This window comes from Panthera tigris, chromosome B1 (genome assembly GCF_018350195.1).
Source record: "Panthera tigris isolate Pti1 chromosome B1, P.tigris_Pti1_mat1.1, whole genome shotgun sequence".
Lineage (NCBI taxonomy): Eukaryota > Metazoa > Chordata > Mammalia > Carnivora > Felidae > Panthera > Panthera tigris.
In genome coordinates, this window is record NC_056663.1 from 20,815,882 (window position 1) to 20,834,582 (window position 18,701).

The 18,701-nt window shown below is 38.7% G+C and overlaps 1 protein-coding gene and 1 long non-coding RNA gene across 7 annotated transcripts in view; one reads left to right on the forward strand and one right to left on the reverse strand.

The window, feature by feature from the left end:
• Positions 1-18,701, forward strand: part of MTUS1 (microtubule associated scaffold protein 1) — a 171,155-nt gene that overhangs the window by 119,499 nt on the left and 32,955 nt on the right. For 5 of the 6 annotated variants that reach the window (XM_042983038.1, XM_042983039.1, XM_042983040.1 and 2 more), the window contains one exon: positions 14,319-14,533. In XM_042983038.1, the coding sequence (XP_042838972.1) occupies positions 14,319-14,533 (215 nt within the window). Of the gene's footprint in view, positions 1-143; positions 271-14,318; positions 14,534-18,701 lie in introns of those variants that run through there. The other variant, XM_007098972.3, reaches the window with a different exon arrangement.
• LOC102965873 lies at positions 144-4,630 on the reverse strand. Its single transcript, XR_006216530.1, has 3 exons — positions 4,532-4,630; positions 1,096-1,429; positions 144-231 (listed from the first exon to the last, which is right to left on the reverse strand). It is a non-coding gene; the product is annotated as an uncharacterized LOC102965873 (long non-coding RNA).

An 18,701-nucleotide genomic window follows, 5' to 3' on the forward strand; every position in this document is an offset into this window, starting at 1 on the left:
TATGTGCAGTGGAATGACATTTGCTATGTAGGCATGTTTTCTCCCGCTGTTATTTCTTGGCTTTGAAGAGTACCGAGTTTAAAAAGACAGTATGTGACCGTGCCTGGAAGCTGTTTCTTCTGCGAAATCTTTTCACCTGCTCTGAAGACATGTTGTTGTCTCCCAAATTCTCCTTATCCACCATTCACGTACGACTGACTGCCAAAGGGTTGCTTCGAAATCTTCGACTTCCTTCAGGGTTTAGGAAAAGCACTGTTATTTTCCACACAGGTTTGTCTTGCATACATCTCTGTTTAGCGTTGCATGGGGGACATCTTGATTAACTTGCAGCTGCTTATCAGAAATTTTCTAAGGAGATACAGTAATTGCAGAAAGAAAGCTCTAATGAGAGCGCGAGGCTTACTTTGTAAAAATAAGTATTTGGCTCTTAACGTTTCAACACATGAGCATATGATACTTCTACTGAGTATAAGCAGATGTGTTTTTGTTTTGTTTATCGAAAGCAGAATTGTTGCCTTGAAACTCCCCTAGCTCTTTTCTGACACTAACCAAACCTGTGAAAATCAGCACCTGTTAAATTTTGTTGTACTTCAGGTGATTTTGGAAAGAGCAGATAGGTAAATTGTGATTTTTCTTATTCTTAAAAAAGGAGATGAAATGAGATGGTTTTCTGTAGTTTTTCGGGATGTATTTTCTCACCGAGATTATGATAGGTTAATTTAATATGTTAAAAGATGTCTAAATTTGAAATATTGCCGAAAATAAAACATCCTAGTAGTTGTGGAGAAGGTAGTAAGGGAGCCACAAAACAAACTGAGGTTTCCTAGCTTCACAGGGAAAACGTTTGCAATCAAAGAAACCGCCTTTGATATTTATGCTTGTATCTGCTTTTTACTCTCTGTGCCTAAAATGGAGATAAATGCAGTGGATACCTTAGGCATGTGTAAACCTGCATGCTCGCTTTTAGGGGATTCGATTAATTGCCTCCCATTGCTACCTCTTGTTCTAGATGGTAATGGCAACTATGGTGAATGATATTGAAGTTATGCTATAAAAACAGGTGTATTGTATTTGATTCTGGCTGGTTAGTGTTACCTGTAATAGGATGGATTGAGTATATACACAGATTGTTTTTTCTTGTTTGATATTCATGTCAGCCCCGATGTGTCTTGTTTTTCATCTCCGTCCCTAGTGGTGTTTTTTTTTCAGCTGACTGTTTTTAGTTTCCCAGGGGCATCTCCCTTCCCTGAGGGTGTCTCTCATTTTGTCCGGCACCTTCTCCTCATGTTTCATAACTCCCCTTGACCTCTCACTTAAGTCTGCCGACCTTTCCCTCCATCTGCGCTGGCTGCTGAAGGTAAATGCAATGTTGGGAGGCAAATAGTGTTGCTCTCTCTCCCAGCCGAAATGACAATGTGAATTTTTCAACCTTTAAAAAAAAGAAATAAAAAAGGTGAGAAATGGAAGAGTGCCTTGTACTTGCAGATAATTTGTATGATCTAAAATAGCTCCAACTAGCTATAAACTTTTAAAGAAAATAATCTTTGCTCCAAGGTAAAGAGAAAATCAAACTGTACAGAAGTTATACAATTCAAAGTTTGCCTCTGTCTTGTCAGGACTCCCTCTTCTCATGGGTGCTTGTATAGCCTTCCAGAAACTCGCTAATCCTCTGTGAGCCTATATAGATTTTTATAGATTCTTGTCATATAAAAATGGAAGCATACACACACGTACTCTCTCTCTAATATAGCTTGCTTTTTAAAGTTAATGTATCTTAGATTTTCATGTTGACACATGTTTATCTACCTCTGCTTTTTAATAGTCATGGAAGCCATGATCTACTTAACCAGTCTTCTGTAAGCGAACGTTTTAGGTTGTTTATTGTACTGCTGTGAAGCAGATAGACTTCCAAGGCAGCTTAAGCAAAAGACCGAAGGCTTTTATTATCAGAGTTTGACTAACAGTTGCTATTTTAGGTACCTTTTATTACCTGAATTTCTGTAAAACTACTTTCAAACATTCATTTGGCTAAAGTGAAATTTTTAGAGGGTGCGTGCACTTAGAGGTGGTCTAGCCTACCTTCTTTTACACCAGAAGTCAGAGGCTCAGAGAAGTGTATTGTCTTGCTCAAGGGCACACAGTAGTGGAAATGTGAGGAAAACCTGGGACCTCTGTTCAGAACACTTGACTTACAGGTTTTCCTGGCTGTGACTTGTGCTATAATTCTGTTAGATCTGTTGAATAGCAGTGATGAAAAAAAGAGTTTTGTGTATGGGAAGCATTTTAAAATTATGTAAAGAATAGAATTCTCCTGACCCCCAGTGAGAATCTTTTGTGAGCTGATCCCATGTTACATAACTTTAAGGGCCAAGAGATCTTTGAGTGAAATGGATATTGACGTCCGGCATTTATTCTTACCCTAAAGGGCTGTAAGCAGTACCTTGTGTTTATATTCTTAATGAAGTAAGTGGTGTTGGCGTTCTTTGCCAAAATGGCACTGGAGCTGACCTGGATTCCAAGAGCCTGGGGGGGGGTGTAGCCTTGGTTCTGCTGGTAACCAAGGGAATGACCTTGATCACTTAATCATACAAGAGCTACAAAATAAAGGAATCAGATGAGAGGATTTCTGAGATATCTTTAACCTCAAAAGCTATGAATTTTCTGGCTATAGATTAAAAAACCCTGGATGTATTTCACCTGAAAATTCACCTTATCAAATCTAATGATCTCTTTATCACCCAAACTCAGTTAATACTGGTGATTTATTTATCTTCATGACGCACGTTTTTCCTTTATCCTGTCATGTAACACCAGTTACATTTGAAATCATTGTTCTTCCTCATGTATCCGCAACTAATTGGTTGTAAGAATCTAAGACCTTGTTCTCTGAAATCTCTATATGTTTTTATCCTCTGCCGCTACTCTAGTTGTCTTTCTTATATGTGGAAGCATTTGAAATTGCTCTTCTTAGAAGTAAAAAAACAACCAAATATTGACAGTTTCGTAGGTTTGGTCTATTTGAAGGATTTCATAGTTGGTCTTTGCTACCAGACTTCCCCCTGTTTCCATAAGCAATCAAACTTTTTTTTTTAAGGTTAGCTCTACATGTGACTCCTGATGTTGGAGTTGTGAGTTTGAACCCCATGTTGGACGGAGAGAGGACTTAAATAAATAAAAGACTTAAAAAAAAATGTTTAAAGTACGCTCTACACCCATACTGGGGCTTGAAGTCAATACCCTGAGACCAGGGTCGCAAGCTTTGCCAGCCAGGACCCCCCTTTCTCCTCTTTGCCAACTGTCTTTCACGTTGCAAGATTGATTCATTCACTTCGTGAGTACTTACTAGACACATACTATGTGGCAGGTTCAATACTAGATGCTGAAAATATAACCAGGAAGCAGTCACACATGCTCCTGCCTTTGCACAGCCTATTATTAAACAGAATATCAAGTAATCCTGGTCAGGCATGGACTAAGTGCCCAGGCAGCTCCTAGTGGGTAAAGCAGCCTTGAGGGCTTCCAGAAGAAGTGCCAATTAATCTGGGATCTCAGGGTATCTGGAGTTAGCCCAGAAACAGAAAGTTTTCCAGGCAGAGAAAACAGCATGTGAAAGCCTGGAGTGGAGGGAGAGGGTGGTTCCTTCAAGGAAACAAAAACATTTTAATGTGTCTGAGCGTAGAATGTGGATAGAGAGGTGCCAGCAAGAGGGGCAGTGATCAGCGGGACCCAGGTAAACCAGGCCCTTTCACTGGATCTTTACAGAAGGACACTGTGCACTCCGGAATGTTGTGATTGTGTGGCACGCATTGAGGGAGCGTGTTACCAGAGTCAGGATGTCATGTTCTCTGCGAATAGGGGCAAGAAATGGAAGTGTGTGTTTGTCAGAGTTCTAAGTGACGTTGCAGGATGTCTAGCATGGATGAAGAGCTCGGCGTCAGGGAAATGCTTTTCCTCTAAGTCTGGAAGTGATTTCACTGACAGTCTGGCAGTAGCCTCTCTTGCCAAAATAGCTCTACTTCAGAATTTTTCCTCTGCATGTTAGTTCTAATTTTATAATGAGTCAGTAGAGGGAAAAGAATTTTCTTAGTAGAAATATTCCTTACCACCAGTTTTATTAGAATTCAGTTTTTCTTTGAAGCTGATAGCTGTATTCATTATTATGAAAAGTCCGATTTTGAACCTCAGAGGGTTAGTATTCCTTTTGATTGAAGTGAAAGCAATCCACTGCGCTTAGAATTATTTTTGCTGAGCCAGTGATATCAAAAGCAATTATTATAGCCAAGGGGAGAAATGTACTGCATAGATATTGAGGGCAGGTGGAAGTATTATTAATAGGACAAAATATTTCATTTACTTAAAACCACAGTAAAGAGAACCATTTTGACCAGAGAGTAAGAGCGAGAGGCAGAATATGAAAACATCTAATTAGAACAAAAGTTATGTTTGGTATTCGTTTTTGAGAATGTCGAGAAGACCTGCTTTTAGCTGCAGTTAAGACAGCTTTGACTATGAAGCAACTTACTTGTCTCACCTAAAAAGCTGTTCTGACGTTCAGTAGCTCAGCTCTGTCAGGATCAACACCTTTGCTATTTTCTTAGCTTCCGGAACATGCCTCTTGCCTCTTGCACTCATGATCACTGCTCCAGGAAGGAAAAATAAAATAATGAAGGGGTGGTGACAAATCACTCAGGCTTCCATCTCATTGGCTAAGTGTCATTCACATGGCTGGCTACCTGCAAGGGAGGCTGGGAAATTGAGTGCCTGACTTCCCCAGGCTCTAGAGCCTGCAGGGGTAAGGGGGGTTGCAGCCTTTTTATAGTATCTGACCCAGAGAAGGTCAAACCGTTAATTCTCAAAAGCTGATACTGTCTGCTTATAAATAAGGGGAGTGGATCTTTTTTATAATTAAAAAAAATTGTTTTTATTGTTTATTTTTGAGAGAGACAGAGACAGAATGCGAGTGGGTTACAGGTAGAGAGAGAGGGAGGCACAGAATCTGAAACAGGCTCCAGGCTCCGAGCTGTCAGCATAGAGCCAGAAGCGGGACTCGAACTCACCAGCCGTGAGATCATGACCTGAGCTGAAGTCAGCCGCTCAACCGACTGAGCCACCCAGGCTCCCTTATAATTTTTTTTTATAATGTTCATTTTTGAGAGAGAGAGAGAGCGAATGAGCGTGAGTGGGGCAGGAGCAGAGAGAGGCAGGGACACAGAATCCGAAGCAGGCTCCAGGCTCTGAACTGTGAGTACAGAGCCCAATGCAGGGCTCGAACTCATGGACTGTGAGATCATGACCTGAGACGAAGTTGGACACTTAATCGACAGAGCCACCCAAGCACCCCAAGGGGAATGGGTTATTTAACAAGTCTATTCTCGCAACATCTTGTTATTTTTTTTTCTCTCTTATGATATGAATGGCTTTGGGTAATGATTACCTATTTTGTAATTATTTCAGTTAAACACTTTGAAGTCACTTTGGACACAGATTAATATTTGATTTCTATCTTAAATGAAGTAATTTTCAGTTATAAAAGAATATGTGGAGGAAGAATGTCTCAACTTGACATATGGCTTTTATATATTTTAAATGTGTTCTCTCACTCAAAAAAATAAAGATTAAACAAATTTTTTTTTTTTTAATGGGGCGGTGGTGCCTGGGTGGCTCAGTCCGTTGAGCATCTGACTTGGGCTCAGATCATGATCTCGCGGTTCATAAGTTGGGGCCCGCATTGGGCTCTGTGCTGACAGCTCAGAGCCTGAAGTTTGCTGCAGATTCTGTGTCTCCCTCTATCGCTTCACCCACCCACCCCTCTCTCTCTCTCTCTCTCAAAAAAATAGGTAAACATTAAAAATAATTTTTTAAATGTGTCAACAAAAGTTTAATATTGTTATCAGTACATTTGTGGTAGGTATTGCCAAGTTGATGCTAAATAAACTTGAATTTCTCTCGTGATTCTCTCTCAGACTACAAAATACAGAAGTTGATGGCACCATTTTAAAAAGCTTCTATTAAAAAAACAGGTGCGTTAGAACTTACGTGTAAAAAGTTAAAAGATTCAGTCATTTGTAGAATACAGATCTCACAGGGACCAAGTTCAAGAATAACATGAGAGATGTAACCTGTCACCATCCCTTTGTTACTGTACCGTGAATACACATTCTTCTCTTTGGTTTCCTTGAAAGGAGTCTTGAAGGTTTTGCTGGCTTCCTACCACACTGATGAGCATTTCCTGAGAACTGATGTTGTGAATGGTATTATGCTAAAAACATTCTGTCATAGATCGATACTGAGCTCATCTAGCTATGGCGGTCTTAGAGCCACAGCTTTGCTAGGGCACGCTGGTAGGGACTTGGTGGATGTATATTTTATCCCTTTCCTGGTGCTCTGTGAAAAGGCCTATCCAATTTGCTCATACACAGTGCGAACAAAAGTATAGCAAAAGACCCTTGTTCCCTATTTAAGTTGAAATAAAAATTGAGTTGTTTCCTCTACTGAAATTCGTGTTTTTGATGAAACTGTTAGATGATTACAATAAATATATTTTCATTCAGTATCTTCAGAATTGTTAATGTTACAGGACTAAAATTGTATCACTTAGAAATGTTTTGCTGTGTTCCTTGTTTATAGTATGCTCTTTCAGTCCTGCAGTTCATAAACTTAACATTTTCAGCTGAACTTCTAGATTATTTAAAGAACCGACAAACTGAGGGAGGTAATGTCTTCTTAAAAGTATTTCTAAAAAGGGGCACCTGGGTGGCTCAGTCGGTTAAGCTTCTGACTTTTGATTTTGGCTCAGGGAATGGTCTCACAGTTTCCGAGATCAAGCCAAGCACCATGTTGGGCTCTGCACTGATAGCCTAGCCTGCTAGGGTTTCTCTCTCTCCCCCACCCTTCTCTGCCCCTCCCCAGCTCATGTTCTCTTTTTCTCTCTCTCAAAAATAAATAAACTTAAAAAAAAAAAAAAAGTATTTCTGATGTAATGAATTTTTTTCTTTGTAGTCCATTTTAAGAACATGAGAAATCTGCTTATTTCCTTCCAGCTACATGGGAAATAGTTAAGGTCAAGTTTGGATTATTTTTTTGTTTGTTTGTTTTTGGGTTTTTTTTTTTTCCTTAGGAAAAATTGTGTAAGCATAATTAATCTGAAATAGGAGTTTTTCATAGGAATATACATTCCATTCTATAACCTACTTTAAAAGTTATAAAAGTGAAACCCTTTTATTTGTAATACAAGCCATTGTGACAAATTCTGATGATATAGTAATGTAAATTTTTAATGCTTAGGTGCCTTAAAGTCTTACCCTCCACCTCAAAGAGAGTCAGCTTGGGTAATTTTAAAAGTCTAAACACTGCTTTGCTGAGCTTGAAATGTTCCATGTAAATAAATGCCATAGCTACCTAGAATAGAAAAAATTGCATGTAGTTTCGAAACTGTGATAACTATTCATTCTTTTAGTAAAAATAAATAACAAAAGGAACACAAAAAGGTTATAATAAGTTTAAGGTAATAATTGATGACATGGATGACAATTAAAAAAAAGAAATCTCTTGTAAGATTATACAGATTACCATGGCTTTACTGTTCACTGGGTACAACCAGGAAGGGTGGGTGGTTTAGTACACTCGTGTTGAGGGCAGCATTCAGGACAGGAGCAGATACAGAGCTGATGGCTCCTTGGGAAAATGACATGGTGGACAACTGAATTTGAAAAGTGTTAAAAAGCAGGTGAGTTTAGACTAGACCCTTTCTGGAGAATGAAGAGCAGAGCGTCAGAGAATGTCTTTCCGCCTTCTTCACTGTGTCCCACACCAGACTCCTCCCCTCGCTCTGCCCTTACTCTCCTTCCCAGGCACAAATCGACTCCTCTTGTGTTACTTCCTAGCTGCAAGCTTGTGGCTTTTCCTGGGCTCCCCTTGATCCACCTGGTCCACTAAGTCCCCCCCGGCCGTTCTGCCTTATAAACACACGCATCCTTTTCTGCCTGTTCTCACTACCCCTGGCCCATGGGTTCTCTTCCTGGGCCTTCGTCCTGACCCCCCTGTGTACCTCTACTATCTTTCATAGTGCCCCCAGACCCCCACTCAGTGTCGTCCTCAGCCACCTATATGGTCAAACCTTGTGTGGCGTGGATGCTGTCACCCTGTTTCTGCTTCAGCCACCTCTTTGTACTTGAACTTCAGGAATATCTGGGGCCACCCATACCCCTGCGCCTCTGCTGGCCTTTTCTGCTTATCTGTCTGCCAGATGTGCAAATGCCCGTGCAAACTCTGCCTCCTGAACCCTGCCCTGACTGCTCCAGATCTAGGTGTTTCTCCACCTGGACTCTTCCCACACACTCCACATAACTCTGTTATCTAATTATCAAATTATTCTGTCATTGTGGATGGCGTCTCTCCCTTTGATTCCTTACGGGACCTTTGCAGGGACCAGTTTGTTAGAAGCACATCCAATTGGCACTTAATGAAGAGTAGTCATGGGAGTGATCATTTAGAACTGGATACTCCCTCTTATGAGAACACGTATTTCCCAATAGTTCTCATTTAATGCTTTGTTTCCATGAGATATCCCAGGGTAAGGACCCATCATCCAATGCTGAGGAAACAGACTAAAGGCCTCCACGTAGAGATAAGTGTCACTTTTAAGGGTTTGGTGTGCTGGGTCAGATTAAGGCAGAAAGAAGGGAATCGGTTGTCTGTCCAGGCTGCTGGTGGAGATTGAGGGGGCCCTCACTAGCACATCAGTTCATTACCTATCTTTTATTACCTCACAGACATTAGTTTACAATGCAGACAGGTGGATACTATAAGAGCTGAACAGGAAGAAATGAATGCTAGAGAGACAGGATTTAGCTGAGATTCCAGGCATCTTCGTGCATCTGTGTGCAACACTACCTTCCTCTGTGCCTCCCGTCTCCCCCGCCAGACAGCAGGACTGATGCTCCCGCCACATGGCAAAGTCATCGTGGTAGATTTTGATAAATATTTGGTGAGTGAATGACTAGGTCAATAGGTACACAAAAAATTAGGCAACGTTATTTATTAAACACAGTGTATATAGTTTTGCATTTGCCAAGGCGAACTCTTCCAGTAGGTCTTGTCTCTTACTGGATTTTAATATTTGGAGAGCCAGCACATTCAGTAAATGGCTTGTTTGGCCTTAAGATGCACGTGTCTTCGGCATGTAGTGGGTTCATCCATGTCTTAATGGTTAAGTTTTTCTCAAAAACTTTGTTTTGTCTTGACGTGGGGGTCTATATGCCTGAGTGACTAGAGCCTGGAAAGAGGGCCTATTCCTCTTTACCTAACCACTTTCTTCAAGAAGATGATAAATAAGTTGATTAGGCTAGTTTGAAATTTTATTAAATGGAGGGTTTGGAGAATAATGAACAAATACACCAAACAGTGTTATCCAGTTGGTTTTCAAGTGAGCACATGTCTTTGATTCATGACTTCTGTTTTCCCCAATGGAGGTTTCAATTTCATCAGAGTGAGTCCCAGGAAGGTTGGATCAGACACAATATTGGTAATTATCTTGTTGACAGACTTCTGAATCTGTATAGAAGGTAACATGTAATTTTAAGGTTTCTGATTAAGTTGATTCTTTGAAATCACGTCTTATTAATAGGCATAATGAATTTATGTGTTTAAATACAGCTACATTATCAAAATGGTAACATGTTAATAAAGGGGACACAAAGGCAAATTTGGTTCATATTTTAATTTCCTATAAATCATGACTCCTGTAAGGTTTAAGGGAAACTCTGTTTTAGTATATTGAAGGACCTTATTTATGAGTATTAGGGCTTTGAGCATCACTTTTTTTTTTCCTTTTTTTGTATCATCTCTGATCTCAAACTGGGCCAGGAGTGAGGAGGGGGAAAGATGCTCAAATTAGGTCATCAGCTACCACGTGGCACGATTTTGCCCTTCGGGAGCACAGTATATGGAGCAGAAGATTGAGGTCACAACTTGATTTTCCACTTCTAGGTGCAGGGCATTGTAGTTGCTTATTTGCTCTTATGTTAAATTTGAAGATATGTACTCTTAGAAGAATTAACATGTCAACGTTCTTCTTCCTCCTTTAATGCAAATCTATTTTGAGTTGTCACATACAATGAAACCTGTATTATTAAATTCCTGTCTATATTCCTCAAGGAAGAAATGTGGATTAATTATGTTTTTTTGATCGCTAAGTGTTAATGATTTAAGTGTTCAGAATTCACTTTAGTCATGTTTAGAAAATAATTACTTTTTAATTTTGAATAGGTGTTATGTTTACCCCATGGTTCAAAAACATAAAAAACATACTAGAACACTTTGTGTCTTTCTGGTTTCTATCCCCTTTACTGAAAAAGGAGACACTGTTGGGGTGCCTGGGTGGCTCAGTTGGTTGGGCGTCCGACTCGGCTCAGGTAATGATCTTGCACTCTCTGAGTTCAAGCCCTATGTCCTGCTCTGTGCTGACAGCTCAGAACCTGGATTCCGTTTAGGATTCTGTGTCTCCCTCTCTGTCTGCCCCTCCCCTGCTTGTCCTCTGTCTCTCTCTCAAAAATAGATAAACATTAAAAAAATTAAGAAAAGTAAAGAAAAAGAAAGTCTGAGAGAAAAAGCAGCTGTCATGTGGACAGCTGGGTTTTACCGAAGCACAGGTGCTGTCCCTCCCCTACTTGCCTTGTTAACACCTTAACACTGCAGCCACAGGTGAACCAGTGACCAGGCAAAGCATAAATGAAAAGCAGCTAAGTGCCAAGAGATATGCCTGACTGGCGTGTAGTCAGGCTTGGGCAGTGAATGTTTTCCCGGGTGTACCTTATAGCTTACATATAGCTGTCATATCTGAAAAAAATAAGAGTTTGTTTTGGGGGTGGGTGTGCAATGGGTGAAAGAGGTCAAAAGGTACGAACTTTGAGTTATAAAAAGGTCATGGGGATGTAATGTACAGTATGGGACTAGAGTAGATATTACTGTATTGCATATTTGAAACTGTTAAGAGGGATCTATAAAGGTCTAATTACAAGAAAAAAAATTTTGTAGCTATGTATGGGAACAGATGTTAACTAGACTATTATGGTGATCATTTCCCGGTATATACAAATAGTGAATCATCATGCTGCACATCTGAAACTAATATTATGTTAAATGTCAGTTATGCTTCAAAAAAATGAGGAGGAACTACATTTCAGATGGTAAAAAGTATTTTAATTGAAAAAGAGAAAAGAATGTCTTAGGAATTTGAAGCCACTGTGGCTTAAGAAAAGCCTTTAACCAAAATTTATCAAATTAAATAGAATCTAGTAAAAATCATAATGGTTTCAGAGGCTTAATATAGAGTCAGCAAACCCAACTTATGTTTTTTAAACACTTCAAAAAACAGTATTGACAGATTCTTAATATGATAGAGATGTATTATTTTAAAATCTATGGACATTGAGAAACAGTTAAAGCAAGAAAGAAAGAAGGCTATCTCCCTCTTTTTTTTTTAATTTTTTTTATTTGTTTAAAGTTTATTTATTTTCAGAGAGAGAGAGGGTTAAAGCAAGGGATGAGGAGAGAGAGAGGGAGGGAGGGAGGGAGAGAATCCCAAACTAACAGTGCAGAGCCCGATTCAGGGCTCGAACTCATGAACCATGAGATCATGACCTGAGCCGAAACCAAGAGTCCAATGCTTAACTGACTTAGCCTCCCAGGGCACCCCTCTCCCCCTTTTTAAAATAATGTTAGAAATGGAATTAACCATTTAGTAAGAAAAAAAGATTAATATCAAGTAATTTATCCAAACAATATTGCTAGCAAATATTTTAACTACAGTAAAATTTTAAAATATTGATAATACCGAAAAAAAAAAGTTTACGAAGCCAGACATATTACTAGATATTGCCTGACTTTGATATAAGAGATAATTTGAAGGAAAATATAAAATTTGGTGCTACAAAAAGAGTACATGTATTCTGAACCCGAAGAGGGAAAAACAGTGCTTAATAAATTAATTTAAATTTATCTCCTTATGAAATAACTTACTAGAACCTGACCAGTAAAACTCATCGGAAAGTCTCAGTAGGCAAGAATTTTAAAGGATGTTTTCTTCAAAAATGTTAAATACTTACATCTCAAATTTTGCAAATAATTATAGCCTAACAGTTTTAAAACTCTGATATTGTGTTAAGTAATAAAATTGATCAGCATAGAAATTCTAGAAAAAGAATCAAACATGGTTAAGGGATTCAAGAAATGATAAACTGAATGTAGTATATCAATAATCAAATGAATTACATAAATATTAGTAGGACATACAGCAGTGTCAGGAGAATGAATTTATATCTGCATATGTTGCACTGAATTCTAATTGGTCAAAGAGTTAAAAGATGTTTTTTTGCTGTTCTGTTCGTATAAAATTATAGGAAACTATATAAAATGCAGATGTTTACCTACATGTAGGTTTACTGAAATGAAGAATTACCAAATAAGGGGCTTGATATATTTAAGTGATATTTTATTATGATTATTGCATAAATGATTATTTTTAATTAGATATTACGTCTCTTCCCCGTCTCTACTTTCCAGGGTGGGTGGGAACAGTAGACACTGGGTGTCGGGGGCCTAGGTTCTGACTTTGGATCTGTCCCATAGAAGCCCTCTGAGCCTGGACAAGGCCCTTCCCACCCTGGAACCTCGCCTTCCCTATGGAGAGTTACTAAGGGGAAGAAAGAAGGAAAGTGAGAACACTGCCTGAGCAGTAAAACACTATGTAATTATTATTTTATGTGAGGAGTAGAACTCCTAAGAACATTTTAGGAAATGACGAAAAATAAAGGAATGCTAACTTCAGACACTTTGACAAACTGTAAAATATTTAGATTATTTTTCATTAAAATATGACTCTTAAAAGCTCTCCCTATGGGACTTGAATATTATGACAAGGAACTTGGTTGCTTTCTTCCTCTGCTTTGGAAGTGGCAGTTAGTAATCATTAACAGCTACTTAAGCACTAAGAAAGACTATGGGCAAATACTTGACCCTTTAAGTGTTTTTAAAACACAAAAGATATTTTAGTCATTTTAGAACAGTGAATTATCAAGTATTAATACAAATATGAGTCATTTAGCCATAGAAAGCATCAAAGAAAATGAGAACCTCTTTTCGCCTTTTTTTTTTTTTAATTTAAGGAATATTTTGAGTGTATTTTGTAATTGGTTCTTGGAGCATGAATAGTCAAGTTTGTTTATTTTTTTCCCCAAGAAATTACTTTAGTTTCCCTCCCCCTGAAAAATTAGAAGAAATAATTCCCATCTATAAAATTCCCTTAGGTTTGTTACCACAGAATGTGAACGCCATCAGGAATACCTCTGAGAACAGGGAAGCTTTTTTTGTTTGTTTGTTTCTTGTATCTTTTTTTCAGATTTAGTTTTGCTTTGATTACTTGGCCTACTTATTTCAAGAAGCTAAGCAGCTTGTTGTGTGTTCTTCCAGTTCTGTTGGAGATTTAAAGTGATGGAGATATTTGGAACGGTTCCAAAACTGAGCAGTTTTTCATTTAAAATAGAGTAATTCCCAGGACACCCGTGGCACAGAAAGTGAATAATCACTTAGCACAGCATCTTAGTTGGATTTGGAGTATTAGCATGAGCTTTAAAAAAAAAAAATGCATAGGCCATTATTACTACTTGGAGAGGGGAAAAACAATAAAGCTTGTGTTTGATAGAAAACAGAGTATAGTCGAGAGTATAGTACTTTTAGCAGTGAACTTAAGGGACAAAATGTGAGTAGGTGTTCAATATGTGTAATGATTTATTAGAGATGAGGAAATGACTCATCTGCAGTATAAATCTTTGTAATGACCAGGCCATCAGCAGGAAAGGATGCGAGATTTGTAGAAAATGTGGAGGAGGAGGGAGAGGTGTTGAAAGTCCAATCCCTTGTGTTTTTCTTTGAGCATATGTGATCAGAATATAGACTCAGGGAACTTGTCACAGGATACTGTGCCAATTTACCTAAAAAAATTAGAACCTGTGATATCTACATTATTTTGCACGCGATTTTCATGTGTCTGGATTGCTAAATCTATTTGTTTCACGTACATGAACAAATGGTTCTCTGCCCCATGTAAATCTTTTAAGTCAGGGCTAGAGACATGGTCTGTGTTTGTGCATTCCAAACATCTAGATATGTGATTAATTTCTGTTCTGAGCCATATGCTTTCCTTATGTAAATAGAACTTAAGTGCATTTCTGTGGCTTATTTCGTTGTTTTTGAACCCAGATGGTAGTGATTATAAAACTAAAAATCACATATCTTCCTATGTATACTCATTTCTTTTACAGTTGAAAAGGGCAGGCAGAAGAATCCCAGAAGTTTGTGTATCCAGACACAGACGTCTCCAGATGTGCTATCTTCTGAAAAAACACTTGAGTTGGCTCGTTATAAAACAACATGTAAAAACCAAAGTGGATTTATCCTGCAGCTCAAGCAGCTTCTTTCCTGTGGTAATACCAAGTTTGAGGCATTGACAGTTGTGATTCAGCACCTACTCTCTGAGGTAAGGATGTGTACCCTCTAAACAGTCTTTGTCCCTGAGGTGAGGCATGGGGGAGGGGGCGGCGTTCATGCTCTTGCCTTGTGAACACTTTTCAGTTAATGAATGATGAGACCGGATATAATTCATCCAATTATGCTTTTGTCAACTCGCTTGATACCTGAGTCTCTCTCTCTAGAAATTTGGGATGGAAACACTTCTACGACTTTCTTTTCTCTTTCAAAATCACTCAGACTGACAATGGCAAAAGATAATTGCTTGTTGTACTTGTATACACGTCTAACCAATATTAGCCTTAACATTTTTTCACTCAATTTTTTGTCTAACTGAATGTAGCTCTTCATGTCACCTTTAGTTGAATGCTTTGAAAAATGAGATTGGTTATATTTATGGGTCAAGGAACACTTCCAAGGTAACTCCCAGTATGGGTCTGGGGACTTTGCAGAATTTCCATCCATTCCTAAAATGGATTGTGGTACAACAGATGCGAAACAGATTTTCTTTGCTTACTTAGTCTTCTCTGACATTCTACAAGGGTGTTCGTTCAGGGACGAGTTAAAATGCATTGAGAAGGCAAACTTCTATGAATGTATGCTACTAGTATACCACCAAAAACTGCGATTATCTGAGCGGAAACACTGGGATGAAATTATACTTGAGCTGTTTAGATAATTTTTTTAATCACCGTCTTAAAAGATGCACATCCATAACATCTCAAGAAGAAAACTGTTCAGTTTGCTTGTAGTTCAGCTCTGCTCTGTAGTTCAGTTTGCTCTGTAGTTCAGTTTGTGCAACAAACCTGTGTTCATTTTCTACAGAGGCTACTGTGATATGGTTGCCTGTCTGGGGCAGGGGAGACAGAGGTGAATGAGACTTGGTCTCTGTCTTTGCAAGTAACCAAGCTAATAGACAGTTGGGATCAATATTTGAACATTTTACAGCTTTGTCCAAATACATCTTTTTGAGAGCAAGATAGACACATATACCTAGTTTTAAAAATTGTAGGGGTATATGGTACTTCTGTTGCTCTTTAATATGTAAGGAGGGAATTGGAAAGCTGGCTTATATTATCAAGTAGGTAAAATTGGAGACCACGTAAGATCAAATGCAGGAAACAGTCTCTTTTGCGATAAACCAATAAATTTGTTTTACTGCAGTTAGCCTAACCCCGCCCCATGTTCAATTCCTTTCTGTCTCACATGGAATGAGTCATTAAGTCCTGTGAGCCCTCATCCTACAGTGTTGCCCCCCCCTCCACCATCCCCTCTTTTCCATTCCTACTGTTGCCAACCTTGTTCAGACTCTAGAGAACTGTCCATTTGATTGTGATAACTACTTCTTAACTAGATTTTAGGCCTGCGCTCCCTTCACTCGTTTATCCCAAGCACTGCCGACAGATTCATCTTTCCAAAGCATTCCACTCTACTGACTAAAACCTTTGTCTACAGCTTACCTGTCCTATATGGTAGCTACTGTCTTTATGAAGCTTTTGGACACTTGAAGTGCAGTAAGACTAACTTAAGATATGTGGTTAAGCATTAAACTACACATGGATTTTGAAGACAGTATGAAAAAAATGGAAGATATCGTGTGAATAATTTTTCTGTTGACTATATGCCAACATGATAATATGTTGGGTATACTGACTTAAAATATATTAAAATTTAATCTTCAGTTTTAGGAAATTAAAATAATATACATGGCTCACGTTATACGTCCTCTGGAAAACTCTGGGGTATAACTTGGAATATAAGATTCTATAATTTGGCATGAGCTGCTCTTTTTAGCCTCACCTCACTGCCTGTCGGCTCTAGCTGTATAATTAGTGAGGTAGAGAAAAAGCAAGAGGGATATAACATTCCTTGAATATTTACTAAGTTCTAGACATTCGTAACTTATCACATCTTGTCCAAAAACACAAATTGGAATTTACTAGTAAGGAAACTGAGGCATGGAGCTACAAAGTAACTCATCTATCAGCAGACAGCTAATTTTAGAGGAAGACCCGGACTTGAACCTAGGTCTAGGACGTTAGGAACTTAAAATCATCTATGAATGTCTCAACTTCCCTATTCTTTGTTCACATGCTATTTATTACTGGGCCACTGCCCTTCTTTCTAATATCTACATGTTCACATCTTATAGCAGCATCATACCACTATCTACATTTAATTTACATGGATTCACTATACAAACAACAAGTAGAAAATGCAAATTAAATAGATCAGGCAGTCCTGCCTTTCATGCCCCTCCATGAGGAGAGGCCCAGAAGTGGATGTGAGATGAGTTATGGAGTCTGCTCTTCCTTTGGTTCCTAAATCACTCACGTGGGCATGAACCTCCCACGGTCCATGTGATCCTGCTGTTTCAAGGTAATTTTTCCCCATACAGCCTTGCTCGTAAACACAAACCAAACTCTTTATCACATGCTCAGTTGGAGGAGGAGTAGATCGAACATTAGAAGAAAAACCTCACTTATTTGGATAAACTGACAAATGTTTGGTCAGTCTATAACAGGACAAACTCTTAATGAGTTTCAGGGATACTTTTACTGTATGTGAATTTCATATTGCACCTAATTTAGGTTTTAATGCCAATGTAATTGTGACTCCACTGGATTTTTTATAATTCGGGTCAAAAACTCCCTCTTTTATTTCCTGATCCTTCTGGCTCTATGTTCTCTGTACCTTCTGGATTCTAGGCACACTTCTATTTCTCTGTCACTCTTTACCTTGTATTACAAATAATTATTTGCACTCGTTTAGGCTTTTTAAGACCAGAAGCTCACTGAAAGTAGGGTCTGTGTCTAGTTCCTTCTTGGGAAATGACCCTAGTACTTATGGCCGGACTTTATATAACAGATGTACAGTGTATACCTGAACAAACAAATGGGTGAATAGACAGGATGGAATCCCAAATGTAAGATGAACATATAAAGTCTTGATGCAAAAGTTCTTTGCTCTTTATAATCAATCAGCAAATATTTACTGATTGCCTAATGTGTGCAGGACACTATTATAAAACAGGACAGGCATAAACAGGGGAAAAGTTAAGTAATTCTTCAGAACAATTTCCCTCTTAACCCTTTGGTTCTCTCCCACCCACTATACAAGTGATTGATGGATTGAGATGTGGATAAGCAGATGCAGATTGTAGGTATAGACTGATCTGTATATACATATATATCTTATTGCTGAGTTTTTCCCAAGTGGCTTTAGAGCATTAGAGTATGGATAAAAATGATTGATTATAGGGAATCCTAGAACTATCACTTACCCTTTGGTTGCAAGCCTGTTTAATAACTATAATTTTCCCATTCTAGTGGCAGAAATAATTCATTACATGGAAGTTCTAATAAGTGCCTCATGAATCTGGAAACTAATATCACACTTTCTGTTTCCCAGAGGACACATTGTTGATGGTTTCAGTTTATTCCAATTCCAGGTCTATCCTTGGATGGTTGAGCAGTGTTCTGTGCAGACAGCCAAAGTGAAATCCAGCCTAAAGTAGCACTCAAACAAGGTGAATTTTGAATGACACTAGCAGGCTACTATAAGTAAAAAAGTCTCAGGGCAAAAAAAAAAAGTGGACATGATTCATTGTGTGAGTGGTGGGGAGGAGATGGGAGAGGGTACCCGTCTGAGCGATCTGACATGGCTCTTTTCTACAAAATCCCCTGTGCTGGTGGTGCTCTTCAGTAGCTAGCAAATTCAGGCCCACTGATGGGATGGCAGCCAGAGACTAAGTGCCTGTGTTTCAGGGACCCCTAATTAAATTATAGTGAATCCATTTTTTTTCCCTTGGAGCACTTCATATATTAATAAGTGCGTAGAAAAGCAGATTTCCATCCAGATTCCTACCTCCTGCTTTTTTTCCCCCCACATTGTGTAGAATTCTGCATGTTAAAATAAAAAGAGAATTAAATAAACTTGTTATCTTGACTATAAAGAGTTTATCATCTAAGACAGAAGCACTGATAGAGGAGCCGTTGAATAAAAAGAAACAAGCAATCAGCAGCTGAGTGACAAAATGCATTTTCATCATCTACAAGTAAAGGATAGATCTCTTAAAGGGCAAGCTCCCAGAGAGAGTCAGGCAGAAACTGACACAATGGTGTGGGCACTGCGATTTGCATGTCATATAGGATCACATATAAAGCCCTTAGTTTTTC